We start from the raw sequence: 25717 nt of genomic DNA on the forward strand, positions 1-25717 counted from the left end.
TCAGGACACAGTCACGCTGCCTGGCACCTATGGAAACACACCCAGAAATAGAGGAATGACCAACCCAAAGGACGGCCTCTTGTCCCAGAGGAGTAAGGGACAAGGAGAATGCGTGTGACCAGGCTTAGCTTGAATGGTAAGTGACTTCAAAACCTTCATCTTCTGCAAGAGCCCATGACAGATAATGTTGTAGCCAGAATCAAAAAACCATCTCCCCTCCTCCTTGTTGTTTAAACTTCATCAGATATATACCCCCAAGGCTAGATTTTGAGTTTTTGAGAAAAATACTATATACCGGTTTAGGGCAGATTCACAAGGTGCTATTGTTACAAAAAAACCATTCTCAGTTCCTATCATTCAAGAACACCGCATCACTTCTTCATGTGCAGGGCATCCTGGAACTTGGTGCTAGTGTATCGGGCGTGAAAGCCTTTCTTGTTGATGGTGTCATCCGTGTGGAACTGAATCATGAGAGAGTCTCCTGCAGAGTAGATCTCTTCCAGTGGCTGAGGGAAGGGCAACAGAAAACCAGGGGGACTTTAGGTCAGTTGGCTGTGGTCGGAGTTGTAAATATGGAGGGTGAGATGGAAGTTACATGAAAACATAGGAAGGCAAACGCTGCCATGAGGCGTCCCTGGCACTAGCAACTCTGAAGGGCATCAAAACAAGTTCCTTTTCAAAGGAGAACATTGCCACTTCTGCTCCTGAGAGCTCTCCAGGCCCTACTTTTTAAAAGATAACCCTAGGGGCGCCTGGGTGGCCCAATGGTTGAGCGTTCAACTTGGGCTTGGGTCATGATCTCACAGTTTGTGGGTTCGAGCCCCATGTCGGGCTCTGTGCTGGCAGCTTGGAGTCTGGAGCTTGCTTCAGATTCTGTTTCCCTCTCTCTTTGCCCCTCCCCTGCTCACACTCTGTCTCTCTCTCACTCTCTCAAGCATAAACATTAAAAAAAATTAAAAAAAAAAAGATAACCCTAGGTGCACAGCTCATATAGAATCTATTGGTTATTAGGGATACAGGTGGGCCAGGAACTGCTCTAAGCACTTCTGGATCTTACCGCATATGTAAACCTTACAACAACTTTATAAGGTGGTGCTCTCTCTACACTTAGGGAAACTGAAACTCAAGTTTATACAGCTAGACAGGACCCAAGCTCAGGTCTGACTGTGAAGTAGGCACCACCACTTGGCCAGCTCCAGGGTCACATTGTGATGTGTCTCCCAGCAGACCAAACACCAAAGCCCAAGGATTCAGCCTATGTCCCATCCAAGGACAAAACATGGGAAGGAGCCTCTACATTCGTTAGAAAGGTTTTGCCAAGGGGTCAATGAATGGGTTCCGAGGCTGCTGTCTGCCAGGTCACAATGGGACCGAACTGGGCTTCCCGCACATCTCACTGCTCAGGACTCTCCAAGGTTTTCCTCTGCATGTGGACCCTAGAGTTTGAAAGACTTTATCAAAGGTGTGGCATTGGTTACATCACGTTTTACCAGCCTTTTTTGGGGGAGGGGGAGGGAAGATGATGAGAAATTATTCAGAGACCCATACAAATGCCATTTTGAGATTCTGATCAGCAAAAGCAGCGCCAGTGACTCCAAAATGATCTGCTGCAGGTTCAGCCAATAGCAAGGAAGCTTGTACAACCAGCCCTGTCTCTGAGGACGGGCCTGTGTGGTGCAGCCAGAGAGTGACCAAGACCCTATACTGGCCGGTCCACACTTGCTCTGAGCGCCAGCTGCATGCCAGGCCCTGTGTCAAGTGCAGGGGAAATAGTAAACCAAACAGGCGTGCCCTGTGGGCACTAGGAGGCTGAGGAGAAAGGAAGTAAGGAGAAAAATGATGACGACCTGGAGCATAACTCTGCTTACAGTAAGAGTGATTCAGAATATCTGGGGGTGTTTGGAGGTGGGTGGGGAGAGAACTGTGAAAACACAGGATATACAAAAGCAGGGTTAAAAAAACAATTTAAGCCTGAAGGCCAAATAAAAATGAGGATTTGGGGAAAGGGAACCCTTTGCAAAAATACTAGGAAAATCCCCAAGGAAAACGCTCTTACATAGGTGACACTGGTGTGAGGCCCTCGTGATCTGGTCCCGGACCTCCCCCCACCTCCTCTCCGCCTGCTCTCCCGTTTGTATCCCGCTGGCTGGTGCTAAGGAGCGGCAGGGGTAGCTGGGCCCGACCCCAGCGCCCGTGGCATCTCACGCTCTGAATGGTCATGCTCGGCCGAGCCGGGGCGCTCACCCCAGAGCCGCAGAAGCGGCCGAGCCTGGGCGCCGTGGTGTCGTAGCCGTCGTAGGCCTCCATGTAGTCGTAGCCACAGTCAGCCTCCTCCTCCACCTCGAAGGTGCGGAAGATCAGCTCCACGCCGTAGCCGTCCTCCGCCACGATCACCCAGTCACAGCGGGCCTGGCTCGGGTAGTTGTTGTCCCCAAACTGGGCGTGGGAATACAGCTCTTTCGTGTGCACTTCAGCCTTCAGCCTGCCCCCGCACTCTGGAGCGGAGAGAGAGCCGCCACGCCTCCGTGGCACCGAGAACCGTGTGCCACCCCCCCACCCCCACCCCACTTCCCAGCCTGGGCTTTCTCCCTTCTCACCCGCATGCATGCAGGCCAGCTTTCTCTATAAAGCCTTGCCAGGGCCCTTTAGGAAAGTCTGGCAAATTTCATCATCCCATTTTACGGAGGAGTAAATAGAGGCCGAATGGTCTGAGTTTCAGGGCTTACTGGGGCCGGGGGGGAGGACCAGAGTGGTCCTTACCAGCCAAGGTCCGGTGTTCCCAGGTTGGGCCATATAAGGCCTCCAGAAATACCCGAGCATGCTACTGAGAAAAAGCTGGCTAGCAGGATCTTTACCACTTACTGACCGGGAGGTGCTAGAAGCGCCTGAGAAGGGCTCGCGAACCCCACGTACTTACTGTAATTTGTAACTGTTGCCAACAGAGGGCACCAAAAGCACATCAGAACTGCAGGTGAGCTCGCAAACCTAGAAACCTCAGCTCTGGACTGACTTGCTCATGCAACTGACAGCGCAGACTACAGGGGACTTTGAGGCTCCCTGGCGCGGGGAGGGGTGGGGGGAGGTGGTCACAGGTGAGCTGGGCTGCATACTTTGGGCTTGTATTCTGTAGCATTGGCTTCTGGGTTTTAAACTAGGATGGTAACTCTGGTTGGCCGGGTCCCACACTATCTTGTCTAGGCCACTGGAGACCACGTCATATAAATGGATACATGAGAGTGGGCAGAGGTTAGAAAGCACCAGCTCCCCGTGGCGCGGCTGCTGGAAGGTCTGGTAACACTCCCAGGCCCAGCTGGCCCCAGTCCTGACAGACAGCCAACTCTTAACCCTCCGTGTGCTCTTGTTTAGAGTTTCCTCCAGATCTGAACTGTCTCTGGAAATTTCGAGTCCCTGAGATGTGACATGGGTGGAGATGAAATGGGTGCAGGGCAGGGCAGGATGCCTTCTATCCACCTCGCCAGATCCCCTCTCCATTCTTCCCCACCTGTTCCGGGCCCCCGGAGGCTGACCTCTAGGTGCACGACGTGGCCTGGCCTTCTGGGCTGGGTTCAGCCATGGAGAGCCCAGGGGGAGCCGTGGGGAGCACCAGCAGGTGAGAGGAGGGAGGAGAGAGGTCAGGGTGGTTAGTCCCGGGCTCCCTCCCTACCTGCTCACCGCAGGTTGTGTTATTCAACCAAAGGGCACAGCTGGGGGCGGGGGGGGGGGCAGTACTCTGCTTTCATTCTCCCTCCTCTGGCATCAGGGCCTGGGGGTAGCACCCCCTGCCCCCCCATGGAGTTCCCAGTCCTGGCTACTGCACTGCTCCTTGTGGTGTCCCCACACCCTGCCCGCCCCTTTGTAATCAGTCCCTTTTTAAATTCTCCACAAATAAGGATTCATTTCCTGCTGGGACCCTGACCTACTTTGTCGGTAGGGACAAGAGGGTGGCTTTTAACCTTCCCTAGAGGGAGGCCAGTGGCTTTTAGTCTTCTCTAGGGGAAGCTAAGACCTTCAAAGAGGGTCTGCAGATGCCAAAGTGTTTTCTAGGCGGGTGAGCTAAACCACCTAAGGGTGCTGGGTGTCATTTTGTTTTGCCTGATACCTATTTTCTGGCTCTGAAAATAAGCTGGGTGGGGTGGGGGGCTGTTACAGCTCACAGGGTCCCAGGATCATGAGCTCAGACTCCAAGTGGGCCGCGGGCAGCCACCACCTTGCCAAAGGGCCACAGTCTGATACTGCGATCGGAGAGCCAGAGTTGTTTCTGTGAGTAGTATTTTAACGGCTAAAGAGCAGAGCCCATTTTCTTACTGACATTCTTCTATTTATGTGTTAGTTATACGCAGATACATTTACCTCCAAAGGACCAAATAAAGCTATTTACATTTTAAGTGGAGGAACAATAATGGGTAATAGAACCATTTTCCATTTTCCAGAACTGGTCCTTAGAGGTTGAAAGGGCTGCTCCTCACCCCTGAGCTCGCTCCAAGACTTCCGGATTTCACAGACCAGCCAAGTTACACATACATTTTGAAGAGGATGGGAGGAAGGGAGGGAGGAAAGAAACGTGGCACCGACAAAGGGGTTGCCCACTTCCAACGCTGTCGATTAAGGATATTTAAAGAAAACTACCCTTCCCCTCATGGTTTCCCACGTTTCATTTTTGAAGGGACATTTGATCACACGCCCCGCCCCCTACCTCCCAGGAGTCAGTACGGAAGGCGGATCCTTCCCCGCCACCATCACTATCTGTCTCTCGTGTCCGTGGGCAGCAGTGGGCAGCTGGGCATCCGCGCTCACGTACCTGTGCCATGCACTGCCTGGAAGCCTTTTCTCTGCACAGAGGCATCCGAGTAAAACCTGAGGAACAGGCTGCTGCCCGAGGCCACCACGGGGTCTGGTTTCTTGCTGCCACAGAAGCGGCCAAGGATGGGCGCCAGGCTGTCAGGCCCGTCGTAGAGCTCCAGGTGGTCGTACGCACATTCTTGGTGCTGCTCGATCTCAAACTCATTAAATGTCTGGGGAACGGAAGAGTGGAGAGTGAGGCCGGGGCCTGGCACTCTGCTGGGGAGGGGCCGCCTCCTGGGGGCTGGGAGAGGGTGGGGGGTGGCAGCACCCTCGTCCACCCCCACCAGCCCTGTAGGGGGCATGGTGCCCAAGTGATGACAGCGGCTTCTATAGCAAGAGTCTCAACTCGGGCCCCCTGCTGGTCCCCAAGCAATCCCATGAGGCAGTTACATGAGCGACTGAGGCTATGAGCACTTGCGGGTGAGCTGGCCGGGCTCCAAGATCTGAGATAATTGTGTCATCCCCGCTCCTTCCGTCACGTCACAAAGCTCCTCCTCATTTAATATGACAGCAGCAATGGCCAAGGGCTCACTCGGGCCAGGAGCTGTTTTAAGCGCTTTACAAACATAACCTCATATAATCCTCACGGCCCTGTGCTGTGTCTACAACTACAATCCCCACTTTACAGATGAGGAAATTGAGGCACAGAGAAGCCAGGTGACTTGCCCAAGGTCACCCAGTGGTAGAGCTGGGCCATGACCAGGAGGTCTAGCTGCAGAGCCCCTGCCTTTAACCTCTGCACTACACTGTGTGATCCCTGAGTATGAATGACACGGACGAGGCTGGATGAAGTGCACACCACTCCGCATCTGCACCCTCTGAGTGGCTGGCGCTCCAGGAGGGTTTTTCCCATGCAGAGTCTTGTGCCAAATGTTCACGAGCATTTTCTCACTTAATCCCAATGATGCTATGAGGGAAGAGCTAGTATTATACCCAATGTGCAGAAGGGGAAACTGAGTCTTGGAAAAAGTATCTTGCCTAGACTCACAGACCCAGAAGAGGGCAGAGCTGGACCTGAGCCCCAGCCAGCCCGACTCCAGCCCACACTCCTCCCTGCCCCCTGAAGACTGCCCCCCAAAGCTGGCCAGGGGAGCCCCTCATTTCTAGGCCATGCACCAGGGACTGGGCAGCTGAATGCCTTACGGCTTGCTCATGGCTGCCAGGGAGACGGGACAAAGTGAGAGGGGACAGTGTTAGATGAAGGCTTGAGCCAAATGACAGAGCAGGAAGAGAGGACATTAGTGGGAGTTAAGGAGGGTCTGAATTCGTAAGAAAGTTGCCAGAGAGACAGGACAGGGATGGAGATGGAGAGAGCTCATTAGCAGTGTGGGCTTTCTGGGAATGACAAACACAACAGAAATGGGCAAAGCCCTTCACACCTTATAGAAAGGGAGCTGGGTCGAGAGTGGTATAGAGACAGTGGGCAAGAGAAGGAGGGGGGACCAGCGGCATCAGGGTGGGTGATGCAATGGGAGGGACACCCATGGGACCCCTTGTTGCAGTCCCCATACAGTGAAACACCAGCTTTGTGGTGAGTATTCAACTCACATTTTCTGGTAGCAAAAAGATAGAGCATAATCAATATATCCACCATGCACTTCCCAAGGAAGTTCTCAAGGAAGTTTCTTCCTTCCTTCCTTCCTTCTCTCTCTCTCTCTCTTTCTTTCTTTCTTTCTTTCTTTCTTTCTTTCTTTCTTTCTTTCTTTCTTTCTTTCTCTCTTTCTTTCTCCCTCTCTCTCTCTTTCTTTCTTTCTAACATATGCACGTATAAACGTCTTATAAATTTGAGATTTGGCCTAAATCTGGCCTCTGTGATCAGTTGCTTTAGTTCCTTAGCACTGTAAAGAAGAGACGTTTGGCAACTGCTAAAATCTTGTGGCCCTTAGAAGTGTGGCTTCCAGTTGTGCAGGCTGCACGTTCCTACCCCCAGGGGGCACCATTCTCCCACCTGCAGTGGAGATGAATGCTTTTGTGAACCTTCTCCAGCAGAAGGCAGCGTTGGGGAAGGACTGCTTTCCTCTAATGCACCCTAATTCACCCTCACCCAGATTCAAGACTGTTCTTGACACCCAGGAAGGCCGCCGCCCTTCCCCCATGGGCAACCATGTACGTGGGGTGCCCCCTGTGAGCAGATGCCCTTTAGAGGGCCTTTCTCACCGCCGCCCTGTTCTGAGAGCTGCGTGTGTGTGTCCTCTCTTAATCTGCACAGCACAAGGGGGTTTCATTAAGCATCCCCATTTTCCAGATAATGAAACTGAGTTCTGGAAATGCTGAGCAACTTTCCAAAGTCTCAGAGCTGGGAAGTGGCAGCACAGAGACTCACAGCCGTGAGCATCTGAAACCGAAGTCCGTGTTGTCCTTAAACTATGAAAATGACTCACGAGTTTCACCCTGTGGCCCGCGGTTGAAGAGATGTTCCAGGTACACTCCCTCCGACTGGGGTATTTGTCAGGCCAGTTGGGGCTCGCCAGGGTCCCCTCTGCACTGCTGATCTTGTGCGCACAGCCAGCTGGGGGTGATGGGGGGACACAGGCAGAGAGAAGCAGTTCATTTGTGGGCAGCACCGGAGGTCCTCTGGGGGAGTCTCCCTCTCTCATTCTTATTTGTCACGTGGTCATTATCAAAAGTGGGTGCAGGGTCAGTCCGAATCAAATGTCCCTTGGCTAGAGATTTGATGATTTATTTGGTTTTGCCACCTGCCTTTGGGCTCAGAGAGTTCATCTTTCACAGTATCACCATTCAGATTGTGGTTATCATTGGAAATATGGTAGTTGGTGGTTGAGACCACAGGCACTGGGGTCAAAAGTCCCCTTCAAGCTGTGGGACTTTGGGCACTTCCTAAGCCTTGGTGTCCTTTTTTATAAGAGGGGTGCCAGCTTCGTAGGGGTATATGTGGATTAAATGAGATGATACATGTAAAAGGTTTAGCAAGTGCCAACTGAGGTCTTCATCACTATGCCTTCTGGGTTTTTAAAAAAGTTTTTAATGTTTATTTTTTTGAGAGACAGAGCCTAAGTGTGGGAGGGGTAGAGAGAGGTGGGGAGACACAGAATCCGAACCAGGCTCCAGGCTCTGAGCTGTCAGCACAGAGCCTGATGTGGGGCTTGAACCCACAAACTGTGAGATCATGACCTGAGCCGAAGTTGGATGCTTAACCAACTGAGCCACCCAGGTGCCCCCATCACTATGCCTTCAGCCTGTACTTCTTTCGGATTTTCAAAGTAGTTTCATTTGGAGACTACAGATGTTGCCCTGGTTATGGTGCTATTAGCAAAGACAGGCCCCACGACTTGCTCAGTGTGTAGCACTTCGGTCGACACTTGGGATGTGTCTCCTCTATGCTGGGTACCACGCCAAGCACTTTGAATCCATTCTCTCATCTGGGTTCCTTCTCACCTCCAAATGAGAAAACAACTTGACAGAGGGTGAGTGACTTGCTGCGGAGGGCTGGGCCGGGACTTGAACGCAAGCCTGCCTGTGCTGTGAATGGTTAGGAAATAGAGGGAGCGTGTACCACCTCTGCATAGAAAACCAGTGCCGCCCTGCTGGCAAGACAGGTGCTGGAGGGGGGCAGTTGAGGGGAAGGGGGAAGGGGTCAGGCAGCAGCTGCCGCGAGGGGTTTCTGCTCATTGCCACCTCCACTCTGCAGCCACACAGAGCCCAAATGCCAATAGGGACATGGACTCAGCTTCTGGGACATCTGCTGCCACCCACCCCCACCCCACGCCCTGGGGGGACCCATAGGAAGGCAGCCACTGTTCAGCTGGTGCGGCCTTAGTGGGGTTCAGCCCCTCCCGGCCTCCCCCACACCACAGGAGGGAAGCTGTGGGCCCCCCAGGCCCACCTCACAGGATTCTGACAAAGACTTCTAAGTTCCAGAATGATGGCTCCTTCCAAGTTCTTCCTACCAGTCTCCCAACCAACCCAGGTCTGTGTCACAGGGCGGGGTTTGGAGGGTGGCAGGGACCGTGCCTCTGAAGCTGTCTTAGCTCCTCCTGGAACGTGCCAGGCGGACCTGCTGGGACTCTGTGGGCCCGCAAACCTCCCAGCCTCCCCTCTGGGACAGTCTTCACACCTTCCTTCCCCCTGACGCCCTCTGCGGGGCCCTGTGCTGGGGCCAAAGGCCTAGAGGCCTGCGTGCTCATCAGAGATGCTTACACTCCCTTCACAGGCATGGTGAAAACAGAAGGAGGCTCTTTCCAGAATGACTGGACATTCAAAGGCATCTGGCCCCGATCTCTGAGTAGTAAGCGGAGCAGGGAGCAATTGTTTTCCAACTCATTGTATTATTAGGCCTGCACGTGGCAACTGCTCTCATGTCATAGATGGCTGATACTAACATTTCAAGTGCTTCGTGGGTGCCAGACAGTCTGAAATGCTTTCTAGGCATGCCTTCATTTAATCCCCATACACCTTTAAGAAGGAGGGATGTTTAGTCTCTTGAAGTTCAGAGATGTTAAGTAACTTGCCCAAAGTCACATAGGCAGGAAGTAGCAGAGCCAGGATTTAAACCTAGATAGTCTGATTCTGGAGCCTAGGGGTGTAACCACTTTGCGATAACTTCAGGAAGGCCCCCACGGGCCCTGCAAGCCTCCTGGAGGAGGCTGGAGAAAATCACCCTCGGCAGGAGGTCAAGGAGGAGGGAAGGCAGACGCTGAAGGACCGCTGGCTCTCACGCTCGCACACATGCACGCCCTGGCGGCCAGGGCAGCCGCGCCCCCAGCTGCGCTCCGGTCTTACCTTCTTTACAGGCGTGCCCGTTCTCGTGAAGCCGGTACCCGTTTCTACACCGGCACAGGTAGCTCCCGGACGTGTTGACGCACTCGTGCTGGCACCCGCCGTTGTCCTTGGCACACTCGTCTTTGTCTGAGGAGACCAACAGACTCTCCTAAAGGGGAATGTCCCTCCCACCTCGGGACTCTGCTCAGAAGTGGCCTCCATCGGGAAGCCTCCCGGATTTCCCTGATTTTGATTATCCCCTTCCTAGGGTGGGAGGGGGAAGCATCTGTTAGATAATACCTGGCTCTGGTATACATGGAATTCCCTGTGCTCTTAAGCACTTTAATGATATATACCTGTATATATGTGTATATATATATGCATGTATATACACGTGTGTTATCTATGTGTATATATGTATATATATTCTTTACCCCTGCTTCCTACCAAGACAGTGAACTCCTTAAAGGATAGGCTAATATTGGGGCGCCTGGGTGGCTTAGTCGGTTAAGCGTCCGACTTTCGCTTAGGTCATGATCTCACGGTTCGTGGGTTCGAGCCCCGCGTCGGGCTCTGTGCTGACTGCCAGCTCAGAGCCTGGAGCCTGTTTCAGTCTGTGACTCCCTCTCTCTCTGACCCTCCCCTGCTCACACTGTCTCTCTCTCTCTCTCCTAGAAATAAAAAAAAAAAAAAAAAAAAAGGATAGGCTAATATTAACAATACTAACAATAATAAAATAACTACCATGTGCTGAATATGTATTTGATGGGTACTTCCCAAGCACTTTTTAATGTTTATTTATTTTTGAGAGAGAGAGAGAGAGAGAGAGAGCACAGCAGGGGAAGGATAGACAGGGAGACACAGAATCTGAAGCAGGTTCCAGGCTCTCAGCTGTCAGCACAGAGCCCGCGACACAGGACTCAAACTCACAAACTGTTAGATCATGACCTGAGCCGAAGTCGGACACTTAACTGACTGAGCCACCCATGCGCCCCTCCAAAACACTTTCTATATAGTATCTGAGTTTGTTCTCATATAACCTTAGGAGGCAGGCGCCCATGCCCCCATTTAGATGTAAGGAAACTGAGGCTGAGAATGCTAACATGCCCAAGGTGCTCAGTGAGCAAGCAGCCTGTGTGACCCAGAGGCCTTGGCTCCTCCTCCCCAACTCCATACCACCTCCTGCCTGCAAAGAAGGTACGTGTGCAGCCACAGACCAGACGGCTCAGTGCCCATCCTGCACCACCACTCCCAGCTGTTGTGACCTTGGGCAGTCCTTGACCTTGGTGCTTCAGTTGCCTCACCTGTAAAGGGGAGCCAGGACTGGTGTCCTCACCCCATAGGGTTGTTGGGAAGAGGAAATGAATGAGTACAGTGAAAGCACTTTAGAATAGCATCCAGCCCAGGGTGAGTGTCAGCGATTATTTATTATGCATGAACTCAAGCACTAGCTGTTGTTATCGCGGTGGTTCTTGTGGCTCAGGCCGGCACTGCAAGCAGCTCCCCACGGCCAGCTTCTTCCTGCAGTAACCGAGGACCGGCCTCCGCCCCGGCCCCCAGCACCGGGTTATCTCCGGGGGTCAGTGGTGCCTCCCTGCCTTCCTCATACCTACTGCAGTGTGTCACCGAACACTTTGTGTTTTCGTTTCCTGAGGACAGCTAAGAATCCTTAAAGAATAGAGCGATGAAGCCCATTGAACACTTAGGCACTGGGACCATAAGTTAGGAAGAGGCCAGGAAGGCTTTTAGAGGCAGCACAGCCCTGCTCACACCTTGACTACAGATTTCTGGCCTTGGGGACTGGGAGGGATCTCTGTGGCTTCAAGCTGCCCACTTTGTGGCTGTTTGTTATGACAGCCCTGTAATAATATAACCACCAACCCCACCCCCCCCCCAAAAAAAACCCACCCTGATCCAGGCACACTACCTCAAGGCTGAGGGCAAGAGCAGAGGGCAGAGAGGGGATGGGCAGACGCGCAGAGGCTGAGTGCCTATAGAACCGTGTCCCCCCGGGCCTGGGACCCGGCTCCCAAGCCCGCACACCTGAGAAGAAGTGGGCCCTGAAGCCGCGTTTGGAGACCGTGTTGTCTGACTTGAACTCCACACGCATGTTGTTGCTCTGGGAGGTGATGACCTCGGGCATCTCGGAGCCGCAGAACTTGCCGTGCAGCCTGGCGTCGGGGGACAGGCCGCTGCGCACCTCCACAAAGTCGTACTTACAGACCTGCAACGGAGCGCCACGGGGAGCCGCCCGGTCCTCCCGCGGCCCCGCCCCAGCCTCAGTGCAGGACCTCCTTCCTGACACTGCAGCCTGCCTAGGGGCCAGGCGGGTCAGCCGTGTCCAGTGGGGAGGGTCCTCTCAGCTCTTACTGGGGTCCCTCTGGCCCAGCGTGTAGACATGGGGCTCTCGTGACTAGCTCTCTGGCTGGAGGGCTCTACCTGGGCCTGGGCCTGGCCCATGACCACTGCCCAAGGGAGGGGACGGGCAGTTCATACCATCCTGGTCCCCAGCTGCATCTCAGCCCGCTCGTTCCCCTCGGCAGGACCCTCACCCCCAGACTCCTACCCCAGGGGACATACTTGTCTTGACCATCTCCTACCCCAAGACCTGTCTCCTCCACTCTGGTCCTGATTCTCCTTGGGTTTGTCAGGGACAAAGAGGACCACGGCACTGTATCCGTGGATGATGCACAGCTGCAAGCGCTACACCAAACACTCCCCCGATTCTGCCCCGCCAGTTTCGCGTAACGGTAGCAGCTACCTCCCTGGCCGCCGGGCCCCGAGCCGCATCCCCGCACAATCAGTTAGAGCGCACAAGCGTACATCATTGCCTTCCAGTTCAAACACTTCAAACTGGAGGGAGATCCGGTACTCAGCAGGGGCCACCACCTGCCAGACGCAGTTTTTGTTTGTGGGGTACTCCTTCGGCCACCCAGGGCTGGTGATGGTTCCGTTCAGCTTGGTAATAAAACCGCCACAGGCCGCTGCACGGGAGAAACAGAAGCAAGATTCATTTGGTTTTAGTTCCAAGTGACTGCGATTTCCCCCAAGCAGCAATAAGCCTGCTGTTCTTTAATTAAAAAAAAAAAAAAGAAAAAGAAAAAGTTTGACGATCTGAAGTGATTAATCCAGGGGCCTTTCTTCTAGTCTGCTTCAACTGGGGATTTGGAGGGATGAGGCTGCAGACAAGTCTTCGCCACTTCGTAAGATGATGACAATGCATGTGTGCGCACCTGTCACTCAGTGGCATAGCTGGGACTACGCAAGACTTGGACCAAAGGAGACTTAGGAACGTTTGTACCGAGCTACGCACTTTACCTGGCTTACAAGCAGCACAGGCAGGTGAGCAGGGAAAATGGAACACCAGGTAGGTAGAAATAGAATGAATGATATGAGCTATTACCTGAGTCCCACCCAACTGCTCATGGTTTTTCTTTGCTTTTATTTTTTATCTGAAGAATCATGTGAAGGTTTCACGGTCACAGAAGAAAATAAACCATTCTGTGTCTAGGGCGGAGTTCTTGTCATTTGGGCAGCCCTCGCCCAGTGTGACTTTGTGGAGTTATTTTTCCCTCCGAGAGAGCCAGGGACATCACCCACCACAGATCATGTCGCCTCACAGCCAGCCGGCTGCCCCACCTCCTCCCCCACGTCTCCTAAGGCTTGTACCCTATCCCGTGTCATCCTAGCTTGGCGGTTCCGACACCAACCTTCACACATCTTCTTATCGGCAGCCAGCTCGTATCCGGGGTCGCACGCGCACCTGTAGCTGCCCAGAGTGTTCACGCAGCGCTGCTCACACCCTCCACGATCTGGCCAGGAACACTCATCCACCTCTGTTAGAGAGGAAGGGGACCCCGGCTAAATCACAGCAAAGCTGCTTGGTCTGTTCCCCATCCCTTTCCACATCCCAGGGCCCCCGGCAAAGGACCTCTAAGAACAGGAATGGCTGGTGACCACCTCCCAGGAAGACTCACATCCATGTCTCAGAAACTGGCAGCAGCCGTAGCCAAGGCCCGAGGACACAAGAGTAACTTGTTAAGCCAGGAGGGCCCCTCTGGGGGAGGTCAAGCCTGGATGATTTTATTCTTCAAACGGTTCAGTCAGGGAATACAGAGTGATTTGATTTTAAATCTCAAAGGTTCCACACCAAAGACTTAAGCAGGTTTAATGCCATGGAATTGGGGTTCCCCCCAAGTATGGAACTACTCAGGGAGACTACGAGGAGGGTAAGAACAAAAGGACACATTTCTAGATGAAGATATGAAAGAATTTTCTAGAAATAGAACCAGAACCTGTGATTTAGCATCTTATAAATAATCGGAAGAGGTATGCACAGGGAGATCTTCAAGGTGACAGAAAACGCCAAGCTCTTGGGTTAGCCAACACACCCGGGAGAAACCGCAGGGGGCAGCACAGTGAGACTGAGTTACGGGGGAGTCAGATGGGATTCAGCACGGACGAGTGTCTAGTGATATGTTTGGGGCAATTAAATAACAGCAAGCAGGATGCCAGGAGAGCCGTCCTGAAGAGGAACACAGAATCATTGGACAATCTGCCCGGAAATGTCAGCCTGTGCATCACTGGAGAAAAGAGAAACCCAGGCCATGGGCATCGCCAAGAAGAGGATCAGAAATAAAAGGAAAAACTCCCGATTTTCCGTTGCCAAGCTGTGGCGCATCCATCCTGGAGAGGGGGAGATTGTGGCCTGAGCCAGGCAGCCCAGAGAAGGTGCAGCAAGACACTGAGGCACCTTCCAAAACAAAACAAAGCTGAACAAGCCCAGTCTAGGAGGGAGGAAGGCTGGGGGTGGTGTCGGCTCCTAACACCACGGAAGGTAGGAAGAGAGCAAGCACAGGGTTGTCCACAAAATCGCCAAAGACCACATTATACATAAAATGATAGACATCAGGACATCTTAGAGTTGGTAAAGTCCTGAGAAGACACCCCCCCCCCAGTACTGCCCTCAGGCAGTGATCCTTTCCATAACATTTCTTATAGATGGCTTTGCAGGTCCTGCTTGAAATCACCCAGAGATAGGACTCTCACTGCTTTCCAAAAGTATTTCTTATCCTTTGGGATTTGAATCATCAAAACTCTGGCTCCTGGCAACTTCCAACCCATGGGTTCTGCAGAACACGCAAACCCTTCAGCCGTGATGTGTCCCTCTGAGCTGCCCTTTTCTGAGTCAAATAGACCCATTTCCTTCCATCTTCCTTGTCCATGATGAACAAAACACTCATCTATCTGCTCCATCTTCACTGGTTAAACAATAGCACGTGAATATCCCATCATTCCACATAGTGGGCAATAAACTTAGGCAATTCTAAGAGCGATGCCTTGTTGGGCTCAGCCCAAGCTTAAGTAAGCTGGTCATGAGGCGGACTGGGTCTAGGAGACATGCTCTAACAGGGGTTTGAAGTTGTCCATGGGCTCAAATAAATGTAAGCATTAAGTATGCTAAAATAGTAACCATCTGGCAACTACTTACTCCTTTACAAAAGGCAAAGTACTTTCTTTGACATTTGCTAGAAAGTATGGGAAGAGAATCAATGATAAGGAGAAATGGAAAGAGTCCAGTGTTCTAGAGTGAGCCTATTCTAGAGTAAGACCTCGATTGGATCCACCACTGAATCTTACCCCAACAAATTGTGTGATTTAACCTCTCTGAGTGTTCCTCCTGTTTTAAAATGAGAATAGTACCTGCTTTTAGGGTTGTGGGGGTTGAAAAGGAAGCATGTAAAGAACCCAGCAGACAGACCTCCGATACAGAGTAGCTCTCCCTAGAGACAACAGCAAGATTGCTTTTGAAATCCCAGTGGGTGTACAGACATGATGATAAGGGCAGTGGAAAGGTTAAAGTTACCTGGGCACACCTGAATCAGGTGAGAGCACAGTGCCAGCCTGAGGAGGGGAGTGAGAAAAGCAGGAACAGAAAGAAGGACAATGTGTCAAAGATGGGCCAGGGATGGAAGAAGAAATGGGCAGGAAGGCAGCACAGCAGAGTCAAGAAACCGGCAGATGGGTTCGGGGAGAGGGCAGAAAAAAATAATGGGAAAAGCCCATCAAAATGGACCAAGATAAACACAGGACCAAGTTGGGGGGTGATCTGGAGATTCTGATGCCAGAAGACGCTATGGCTATGGGCAGGACACACGTTTGGCATCGGCAAGAAAGGGAAGACCACAGATGAACAAGTCTCCTGGTGCCATCTTAACCATGTGGAGGGAGAGAGGCTGGCAGATTGGATTTGGGCTGAAGGCAACAGGAATATAGTTCCTCCAGGGACTAGAAGTGTAGGATGTTTGTTGGACCCAGGTGAAAGATACAGGGTTACATGTGAGCTCCCTCCAGCCAAAGCAGTGGGATGTTTGGCCGTTTTCAACCCCATTCCAACTTGGGTGGATGGCGTGGAAGTGTACCAGGGGCCCCACTCTCGGTGGGATCCTGGGTGTCCTTGGGACCACCTCCACGCCATGATGAAGCAGCATCTGTTCTAAGCCCACAAGTTCATGCTTGCTCTGGACTACCGTGGTCAAGAGCCAAGCCTCCCACAAAAATCTGGGAGAGTGTGGGGTGGGTAGGAAAAAAAAAAGCTGAACTAGGCAAGGCTCAGCCATATAGAGTAGTAGTTCTCTCTTCTTTGCCTTCTTCAAGTGGTAGTAGTGAAGAAGGAACCATTCTATGCTCAGATTATTAGATGGCTCAGGTAGGATGCCAACAATTGTTTCAGAGAGACTCAACGAGAGAGAAGGCAGGGCACATCCCTAAACTTTTGAAGAAGCACCTGAAGGAAGCCATCCCCCTCATCAACACCCCATGGTGGTCCATTGGCCATGGAACAGAGGAGTGTGGGGGTCAAGGTGGGAATCATAGTCTTTCTGTGAGGAGTGTGGGACCAAAATGGCTCTGCCAACCTTCAAACGTTGCTGCCATCTCCCAAAGTAAGCGGAGACGAGCTCGGCCTGCTGCCAGGCCAGCGGGCTCAGAGAGGGACTGCCATCTGGCACCAGGAGAGGGATGCAGAGGCCAACTGGCACCCTGGTCAGCACCATGTGCCAACTCGGCTCTGGGCAGAGCCTCCTGCCAACTGGTGCCAAGGCAAGAGCTTCTTTGGCTTGGTCCAACTTCTCTGCATGGACTTTGTCGTTAACCTTCCAGTTTCTTTCACTGGAGGAGTCCCGGCACACGCACTGGGCACTGTGTTCCCGGGACTTCCTACGGATGGCTTCTCTGGAAAAAGGCCAGGTAGAAGAAGCCTGGCTGTGTCCAGTCTCCAGACCTGCACTGACCGATGTGGTCGCCACCAGCCTGTGTGGCTATTGAACACTTGAAATGCAGCTAGTCTGAATTCGAGTGTGCTGTGAGTGTAAAAAGACACTGGGTTTCCAAGGCAGTGTGGAAAAAAAAAAACCCCAAAAATATTTCTTTAATTTTGTATATATAAAGTACATATTAAAATGATAGTATTGTATGTGATGGTAAATGATGGTAACCGATCTATCGGGTTAAATAAAATATATTCAAATAATTCTACCTGTTTCCTTTTTGGGGAGGGGGTGAAGCGAGGGACAAGGTTGATGCTAGACAGCTTAAGATGACACATGTGGCTCATTTTTGTGACTTGCCTCCTATTTCTGTTGGGCAGCACCACTCTAGACTGTGGTCTCGCCTCATTCTTTTTCCTGGGAACCCCGAAAAACAGGCAGGGAAAGCAGCAGGAAGCTCAATCCACAAATGAGGACTCTGAGCCTCATTATTCCTTCATCTATTCATTCCCTGTCTGGTGAGTATTTATTGAGCTGAGTGTGGGCCAGGCACCGGGGAAACAGTGGAGAACAAAGCAGGTGCGATCCAGTCTCAGAAAGGAAAACTGACCTGCCTGAGAGCAGACACCTACCTAGTAAGGAGTGAAGGCGGGATGAAAAGCTGAACCTTGGACGCTAACTCCAAGACCCTCTTTCCCATATTCCCATGGTATCCAGGGGGCAGAAAGGCGACAGGCGTCAGATCACGAATGAGAAATTCAAGCCCCTCACCTGCCTTGCCTGCACTGGCAGCTCTCTGTAGTGGGAGGGACTCATTGGGGACCCACAGACCCAGGGTCTGTTCTGGCTCTGCCAGGCTGCAATTTCAGTTTCCTCAGTTTCAAAATAGGGCAAAAATAATGCCTACCAAGGGTTGTTCTGAAGATAAAGCGAGCTATCTCATGCGGTTTCTGGCACACACTCATTAGAGCCTTTTCTTTCCCCTCCAAGAGGCATTCTGAGGTTTCCACCCATTTTTGGGTTCAGCTTACTGACATCAAGATGTCCAGCCGGGCCTATGCATTAAGTCAGTGTAGACGGGCCTCAGTTAACACCTTCCTGGGCATCTAAAAAGATGTTTGTAAGCTGAGAAGAGAAATGCCCTTGAAGTGTGAGGCTGGGTGATGCGGCCCCGCCCCTAGGCTAGGGGCCTCCGAGGTCCACACGTCCAGGGCCATGTTATCACCATTTGCCTGCAGTTCTCTTTCACCACCTTGAGCTCCTGAGGACAACTGTGCTTTCCCCTGTGTCCCCAGCCCCCAGCACAGCACCGGACACATGGCTTGATGGGTGCTGAATGATGGCTAACCGTGGAAGAGGGAGAAGATGGCATTTTCTAACCAGCAAATGGAGCTGGTTAGCATGGGTACTGAGAGCGAGCCGGCTCGGTCCCCTACAAACCAGTGCAGCATCACAGAAGGAAGCACCCCCTTCCACTGTGCTGACTGGCATCTCCAGGGGAGTTGCCACAAAAAATGCAGGATGCTCAACTACCTTTGAACTTGAGATGAACATCTCTTACCATTTCTCAGCAAGGTATGCACCATTTGGGATATGCCTATGCTAAAGGATCATTCTTTATCTGACATTCAGATTTAACTGGGCATCCCTTCCTCTTTTTTTGGTAAATCCAGCTTTAGCTGGTCCTCTCAAAAACATGCCTCACTGATTAGCAGCAGAACCAGGAATGAGGTGTGGGCGGGTCATGGGTTACCGACTCCCCAACCCCCAACCCCCAATTCACAGAGCTCAGGGTGGAAGTCAGAGGAAGAGAAGGACAGGGGTAGAATAAATCCGCGTAATCATTCGTGACATGGCGTAAGTAAAATAAGGCCTCCCGAAGCTGTCCACGTCCCTGTTCCTGGAACCTGTGAATCTGTTACCTTACTTGGCAAAAAGAACTTTGGGAACGTGATTAAATTAATGCTCTTGAAATAGGAGCTTGTCCCGGGTTATCTGAATGGACCCAGTGTAGCCACATGGGTCCCTATTACTGAAAGAGGGAGGAGGAGAGTCAGGGTCAGAAGAAGAGATGTGACAGTGAAAGCAGAGGTCTGATGGTAGGAGAAAGACCCAACTGGCCAGCGCTGGCTCGAAGGAGGGGCACCTGAACCTAGAAATGCAGGGATCTCCTCTAGAAGCTGGAAAAGGCAAGGAAATCTGACCTCAGGAACTACAAGATGATAAATTTGTGTTGTTTTAGGATACCAGGTTTGTGGTAATTTGTTGCAGCAGCAACAAGAGAATGATACCTGGCCACAGCAAGAAGACACGGTCAGGTCATTTTTGCCAGAGAGGAAAATAACCACCTCCAAGACTCCTTCTTTAGCAAAGGCAGTTCATGGAACTAAACATTACACCATGTGCATTCGCTTACACTGTTTCATTTTCCCCGTCAGCTCTGCAAGAACACATCTGTAGAAGTGGAAGATCTGGGGTTCAGAGAGGTGGTGTAACTTGCTTAAGGCCACCCAGTGAAGGTTGCTGCTGCTAAGTCACATGCAGTCTGGGGCCGGGTTGGGCACTGACTGTGAATTTCCAAGCATCCGAACCACAAGCTTGACCTGCATTTGAATGACACTTGCTGTGGCCTGGGTTTTTCACTTGGGAAAGAATTGATTACATTTTCCCTCCAATTATTCAAAGCATTACGATTCTCGTTCTGTTTCTGCTTGGGTTTTGCTCTTGCAGATGCCTCAAGACCAAAGGAGAGGAATCCTACATATCTGTGCGGCACTTTCCAGCTTGTGGAGTATCTCAACGGCCATTATTTTGTTGGGGCTTCAGGTAAAAGGGGCTGGTTTCTTCCCCTTGTTTTACACAGAACGAAACTGAACTCTCAGTAAAGGAGAAAGAGCTGCCTGCTCAGGGGGACATGGCTTGAAATGGGTTCTTCTGACACCCATCCACTTACACAGAATCTGGGAGAAAGGGCTAAAGAGGGGGCAGATGGGGAGAGTGGGAGTAAGAAAGGAACGAGGATTTCTGGACCAGCACAGCCAGGAGTGCTTGGAGAGGAGGGCAGGAGAGGAAGGCAGCTTCCTACTGGACGTGAGTGTTGCCACTAATCAAGGGACCGCAGGTGTGGATTAGATAACACCAGTCAGTGGCTGCTGGTGTGCTACAGGGCGCCGATCACAATGTGCTGGGGAATAGCCATGCTTCCCTTTGAGAGTGTGGTCTGAGGAGCTTCCAGGGCCCTGAGAGCAGAGGAGGAAGAGCTGCCCACACAAAGGAGTCCAAGAAGCCCGTTCTGCTGGGGCCAGGCATGCTGGTCTTCCCATGCCATTCCAGGTCCCCTCTCATGAAGATGCGGCAACGCAGCAGATCCCTAAGACGACGAAGTGGGAGTTTGTTCCCTGAGCACCACTCCCTCACTCTCCTCCCCACCCCTGCCCACTTGAGGGTAGACTTGTAGGCTGTGGGTGGTGCCTCAGCTGCCTCTCTGGCCCATACCAGGTAATGTAAAATAACGCTGTAGAAAGAGTTTGGGTTTAGGGGTCAGACTGCACTTGGATTCTTGATCTTCCACTTAACCATGAGTGACCTCAAGCAACCCTTCTCGACTCTAACCAAACGTGATCCAAACCCAACTCCAAGGGTTGCTCAATGACATCATGTAAACCAAGTACCTTGCACAGTTCCTGACACACTGTAGGTGCTCAGTTAATGAGAGTGACTACATAAATATTTATTCTTATCAATGCGCAGTTTCTCCAAGGTTCACTAAGTTGACCTTGTAAACTTACTAAATCTAATTTCCACACCAAGGCTGCGCCTGCTCCTGAGTCCCTGGCGGACTTTGTTAGAGGCAGCTCGAATATGGGTCACCGCCTTCTCCCTTCAGGGAGCGTGGTTTGATGCTAAGGTTCCATATGGGTTTTGTGATTCTTAAGCCAGGAGGGCAATACCTCTTCCTGTGACTAAAAATGGAAACAAACTGCTAATTCATACCCTTGAAAAAATTGGCTGCAAAGCCCGCTTTATTGATAGAGCCATCGGACACAAACTTCATCCACATTCTGTTGGAGCTTGATTTCACGTCTTCCGGCTTCTCGTAGCCACAAAAATGGCCAATCAGGGCGCTCTCTTCCGTGGGGCCATCGCGGATTTCCAGGTAGTCGTATGCACAGCTGTCGTGCCTTTCAATCTAAACAGAGAGACAGAGGTGATGTGGACAGAGATGGATGGTCTGGCTTTAAGGGTTTTTATGCAAGAAGGGAACCGAAATAACACTCTCAACAATCTAGTCCAGGGTGAACCAAGCTGTGTAGACTAAGATGATAAATAGGGAAGAGCAATTCTACATCCTGGGATCCCCTCCTCAGACTTTTACTCCCCTCCATCCACCCAGGCTTTGACATTGTCTCCACGTCCTTTCTGAAGGCAGCCTGGGTTTACTTCACCGTGGGGAAGAAAACCTGAGCAGGACTCACCTCAAAAGCTTGGAAGGTAAGCCCCACGTGAAACCCTTCCGAAACTGTAATCCTCCAAACACATTCCTTGGAAGGTCTGTAGTCATCAGGGTAGTTGGGTGATTGAATCTGACCAGCATCTTTGTTAATGTCTCCCCCACATGTAGCTTTAGAAAGAGAGTTGGGAAGAGAAGGAACGGGGTCCTTGGTCAGACCTTTAGGAAGGAAATTCATGGCCACTTATCACCACTAGGTGGCTCCACTTGGCAACCTCTTCCTTTCCATCCAACCAAGACCGCGCCTCCGGAAAGGCACAATTTCATGTTTGCAACTCTGAATTTTTTTCATATAAAGAAAATAACCATGCAAGGCAGAGGTTCTCCACCTTTTCTGTGCATCAAAATCACCTGGGACATTTTTCGAGCTGTGCAAGCAGGGGCCATATCCTCAGAAGTTCTGATGCAAGTATGTCTGGGGGCGAGGGGAGTGTGCTCCAAGCAGCTGTGATGTTTGAATTATCCAAGGGATTCTAATGTAAAGGGTAGGGGACTGCCGGTGTGAAGGCGCCCGCACATGCATGCATGTGCACACACACACATGTTCTTTTATAAAAAACAAAATTTTGGCATCTGTAAAATTACAATTTACCCAATATGTGGGACAAACTGAAGCAGAAACGCCCTGGTGGCAGCTGCCTAGAGCCCAGACCTATGTGTTCCCTCAACTCAACCACCAGGGTGGCCTCAGAGGCCCTTTCAGGAAATGTAGTTGTAAATATCCTGATATTATCCAAAGTCTTTTTATAAATGAAATAAACAGAGACCCAGAGAAGTCAGGTTCTCTGCTCAGGCTCACACAGCTATTCGGAGGCTACTTTCATTTCCTCAGGGCTCTGCACCCGGGACTCGCTCCCCAGTGGCACTGGAATGGCGTGCAGCAGGTGGTGACAGGTGGGCAACACCTGCCTTGAAGTAAGCACAGCTGGCCTCTCTGCTTCCAGAATGTGGAGGAAGGGGACAGTGCAGATTCCTCAGCCCAGCCCCCGCGGTGGTTGTCCCTCCCCTCACGGCTCTCGCAGCTGCCACGTGTGTCCAGGTGCAAGAGGGACACAGCGGGCTGCATGGGAGGGTCAGAGGGTATCAAGAGCCACCCAGGGGGCTTCTGTCGTCTGGAACAAACCTTCATACACGGCGAAGAAACCCTTGCCCAAGACACTGCTGCTGCTCCGGAACTCCACCCAGAGCCGGCTGTCCGTGGACGTGAGGGGCTCCGGGACTCTATCACCACAAAACCTGCCTGGGAAGTGGAGGGAGATGGGTCAGGCCATGCGCACACAGCAAGAAGAAACTCCTCACAGGCAGAGAGGAAGCCACATTTCTCCACATGTGGCTCAAGGCGAGCAATAACCTTAGCTGTGGCGATTCAGGCTGACTTCAAGGGAATGTCAGACCCCCATCCACCAAAGCAGCCGGAGCGTAGCTCCGGCACCCCCTTCTCTGCCAAGCGGGGCATCCCCAGGAAGTGGGGTAGTGGTCAGCAGTAGTGATGCTTCTTTCCTCCCCTGGTGTCCCCCACTACATATATGCCCTTCTTTGGGGGCAGCATGCTTTGGGGAAGCCATTCTGCTTTCCTCTGCTTCAGAGAATGGACACCAGAGAACATATGACAAAAAAAAATTCAATCTTGGCTTTTAAACTTCCCAAGCCCGGTCACAATTACAAAGACTTGGAAGAACACACAATGTGTAAGAGCCCCTGTTTCCATCCTTGCAGGCTTAGAAAGATTCCTGGAGGAGATGAGCAAGGGACCAGGGGCAGAGGGGACTGGACAGGGCACCAGGGATGCTCTAGAAGGACCCTGTGCCCGGTCCTACCCTGAGCTAAGACCTTTGATGGAAAAGGATGATAGAGACCCCAAGTGGGTTTAAGGGTCTGGGAGAAGGACGGGGCTGTGCCCCCAGTCCCTGGGCAGAGCCTGGCAGGGTGATATGATCCCCATGTCCCACTGGGAGTCAGAACAGGAGTGGGTACATGGCTCCTCCAGACATCAGGCTAAGAGACAGGCATGCAGAGTTCTTCAGGTAAAGGGGTATGGGAGTGACCTTCCCATAGTCCAGAGGATGCGGGGAGCCACAGGACATCACCCACTGAACGACTTCTAGGGAGATGTGCACTTGACACCAATCTGAACTGGCCTGGAGTTGAGATGAGAGGGAGGCACGGCAGCCACTTAGGATTCTTTGCTCAGATAGAGGACTGGAGACCAGACAGGCATGAGGACCCCCAGCAATGCCGGCTGGGATGGCAATGTTGCCTCCCCTGCCATCACGCCTTGGCACAAAGTACGCCCCTACCGCCACCCCCACTTCAAGGGGAGAAAACACAAACTGGCCGATACTAATTACCCCTACCCGATAGAAAGGGGCTCAAAATTGCTGTTGAAATTTTGCTACTGAAAAATGCAAATAAATGTGTATTTCTCTGACACTTGGGTATGAGTCTGATATTTGACTCTTTTACAGAGGAAGGGGCTGAAGGCCATTCTTCCCAGTGTGTACGGTAATCTTTGACCCTATACTTCCCAATGCCTTGTAAAGATGGCAGCCACGGCAAGGTGGGGATGGGAATAGGGTGCGACATGGGCTGAGTTGTAGTGATCAGTTCACAACACAGACCAGTCAAGGTCTATTTGGACTGGAAGTCATGATTTTCTCAAGCACTGACTGCGTGAGTCACTCAAAACTCCATTTGATATTGGGGAAATGGGAGCTCGTGCCTGTTACAGAGTATGGGTTTTCTTTTGGGTGATAAAGATGTTCTATACTCGATTATGGTGATGGTTGGTTGCACAGCTCTGTGAATATACTAAAAATCATTGACTTGTATACTTTAAATGGTGAATCGGATAATATGTGATTTATATCTCAATATTTTTTATGTCTATTCAGCAGATATTTAGTGGGTACTGTCTCATTGCCAGCATCGTATTAAGCCCTGTATCAACCACTTGAAGTTATAATTCTACTTTGCCCCTCTGAGAACTGGGGGAGTGAAGTTGGGGAGTAATAAAGACTACGATGGACATTTCCTGATGGCCAATTGTGGACACATTCTTTGGGGAGACATGGGGTAGAAGTTGCTAATCTCCTTCTGCTTCCTTCCCATTCTGGCCACCTGCAGCTTTTTGGATCTGATGAGCTTAATATTAAGCAAGATGAGCTGAGACTTTTGCCAAGAATTTGGCAAGGAAAACTCCATCAGAAGCCTATAAATTTTCAGTAATGGTTACTCTGGCATGGCCAATTAGTGTCAATTAATTCTTGGAAAACAACACATAAAAGCATGGGCAAGCATTGCTTCCCAGTGAGGAGACAGAGCTGCTGAAAAGTAGTTAAACAATGTGGGATCACAAAAGGAATTCCTTCTTAGCCAAACTGAGTTTCAAGTCCAAATCTCTCCTTTTAAAACCCCAGCTGTCACAGCCACTGGGGACTGTTTCCAAAAAAGAGAACTTCCCATGTCTGCCTTGCTGCCTAAGAACCCAACTGGATGAGATGACCCACCCACGGCTGGGCCACAGGACAACCCAGTCTATTCACTCACTACTCTGGAGGAGGTAGGAATCACCACTTGGGCAAAGCCAGGCTTGGTGGGATAAATTACAAATTATTCCTAAGTAACTTCTTTCCCCAAATCGCCTTGTAATTCTTACCTAGAACCTTCTCTTTTGCCCCCTGACTGGTTCCTTAATATTCTTATCTTTGCCATAATGGTTCTGAGGAAAGCCCCTTTTGACTAAGCATGACACTTTCCCCTGCATGTTACCTGGATTATCTGTTTCCCCCTACCCTCTGATTTAGGTACTATTATTAATCTCATATGTGAGCAAACCGAGGATTGAGGAATTTCAGCTGAGTAACATTCGATTTGAGTTATACTCAATGTTGTAAGTGAAGTAGGATTTGGACCTTGGCAGTCTGAGCCCTTGACCTTCATCATCAATTTCACCTTCATCATCACCCCTGCCACCATCACCAAGAGGAACTTCTCTGTTGCGGTGTGATTCTGAACATTGTACATTTTGGATAAACAGCCATGAAATCTGCTCTCTGGGAATGCAAACATCATTCCCAGTTTGGACACGGACACAGAAATGAAGATCAAAGCCTCCAACCATAGAGCAAGTCTGTGGCAATGCCAGGCTTGGCTGTTTTTGACTCACGCTATCATTTCTGCTCACTCAAGAGGCTGCCCCTGCCCAGGGAGCCCCAGTGGTGGGGCCACACAACACTGATTGGCCAGCCTGGCCTTTCTGAACTTCTCTCCCCACTTCAGGGAAAGGGGGAAAAAGAGCTTTTGTGTGCATTGCAGTGGCACAGAATGCTCAAAGACAGTTCTGCATACAAAAGTGCATTGTCAGAGTAATTCCTCCAGC

At 51.3% G+C, this 25717-nt stretch overlaps 1 protein-coding gene across 1 annotated transcript in view; it reads right to left on the reverse strand.

Moving 5' to 3' along the window:
- Positions 1-261: 261 nt before the first annotated feature.
- Positions 262-25717, reverse strand: part of TLL2 (tolloid like 2) — a 114983-nt gene continuing 89527 nt past the window's right edge. The window contains exons 11-21 of the mRNA XM_039230278.1: positions 22463-22579; positions 21305-21450; positions 20823-21018; positions 13272-13397; positions 12385-12545; positions 11605-11785; positions 9583-9708; positions 7224-7351; positions 4799-5012; positions 2245-2495; positions 262-506 (exon numbers count right to left, since the gene is read on the reverse strand). Of these exons, the coding sequence (XP_039086209.1) occupies positions 372-506; positions 2245-2495; positions 4799-5012; positions 7224-7351; positions 9583-9708; positions 11605-11785; positions 12385-12545; positions 13272-13397; positions 20823-21018; positions 21305-21450; positions 22463-22579 (1781 nt within the window). The 3' untranslated portion in view covers positions 262-371. The remainder of the gene's footprint in view (positions 507-2244; positions 2496-4798; positions 5013-7223; positions 7352-9582; positions 9709-11604; positions 11786-12384; positions 12546-13271; positions 13398-20822; positions 21019-21304; positions 21451-22462; positions 22580-25717) is intronic.

This window comes from Hyaena hyaena, unplaced genomic scaffold (genome assembly GCF_003009895.1).
Source record: "Hyaena hyaena isolate Hyena2069 unplaced genomic scaffold, ASM300989v1 scaffold_44, whole genome shotgun sequence".
In the NCBI taxonomy this organism is placed as follows: Eukaryota; Metazoa; Chordata; class Mammalia; order Carnivora; family Hyaenidae; genus Hyaena; species Hyaena hyaena.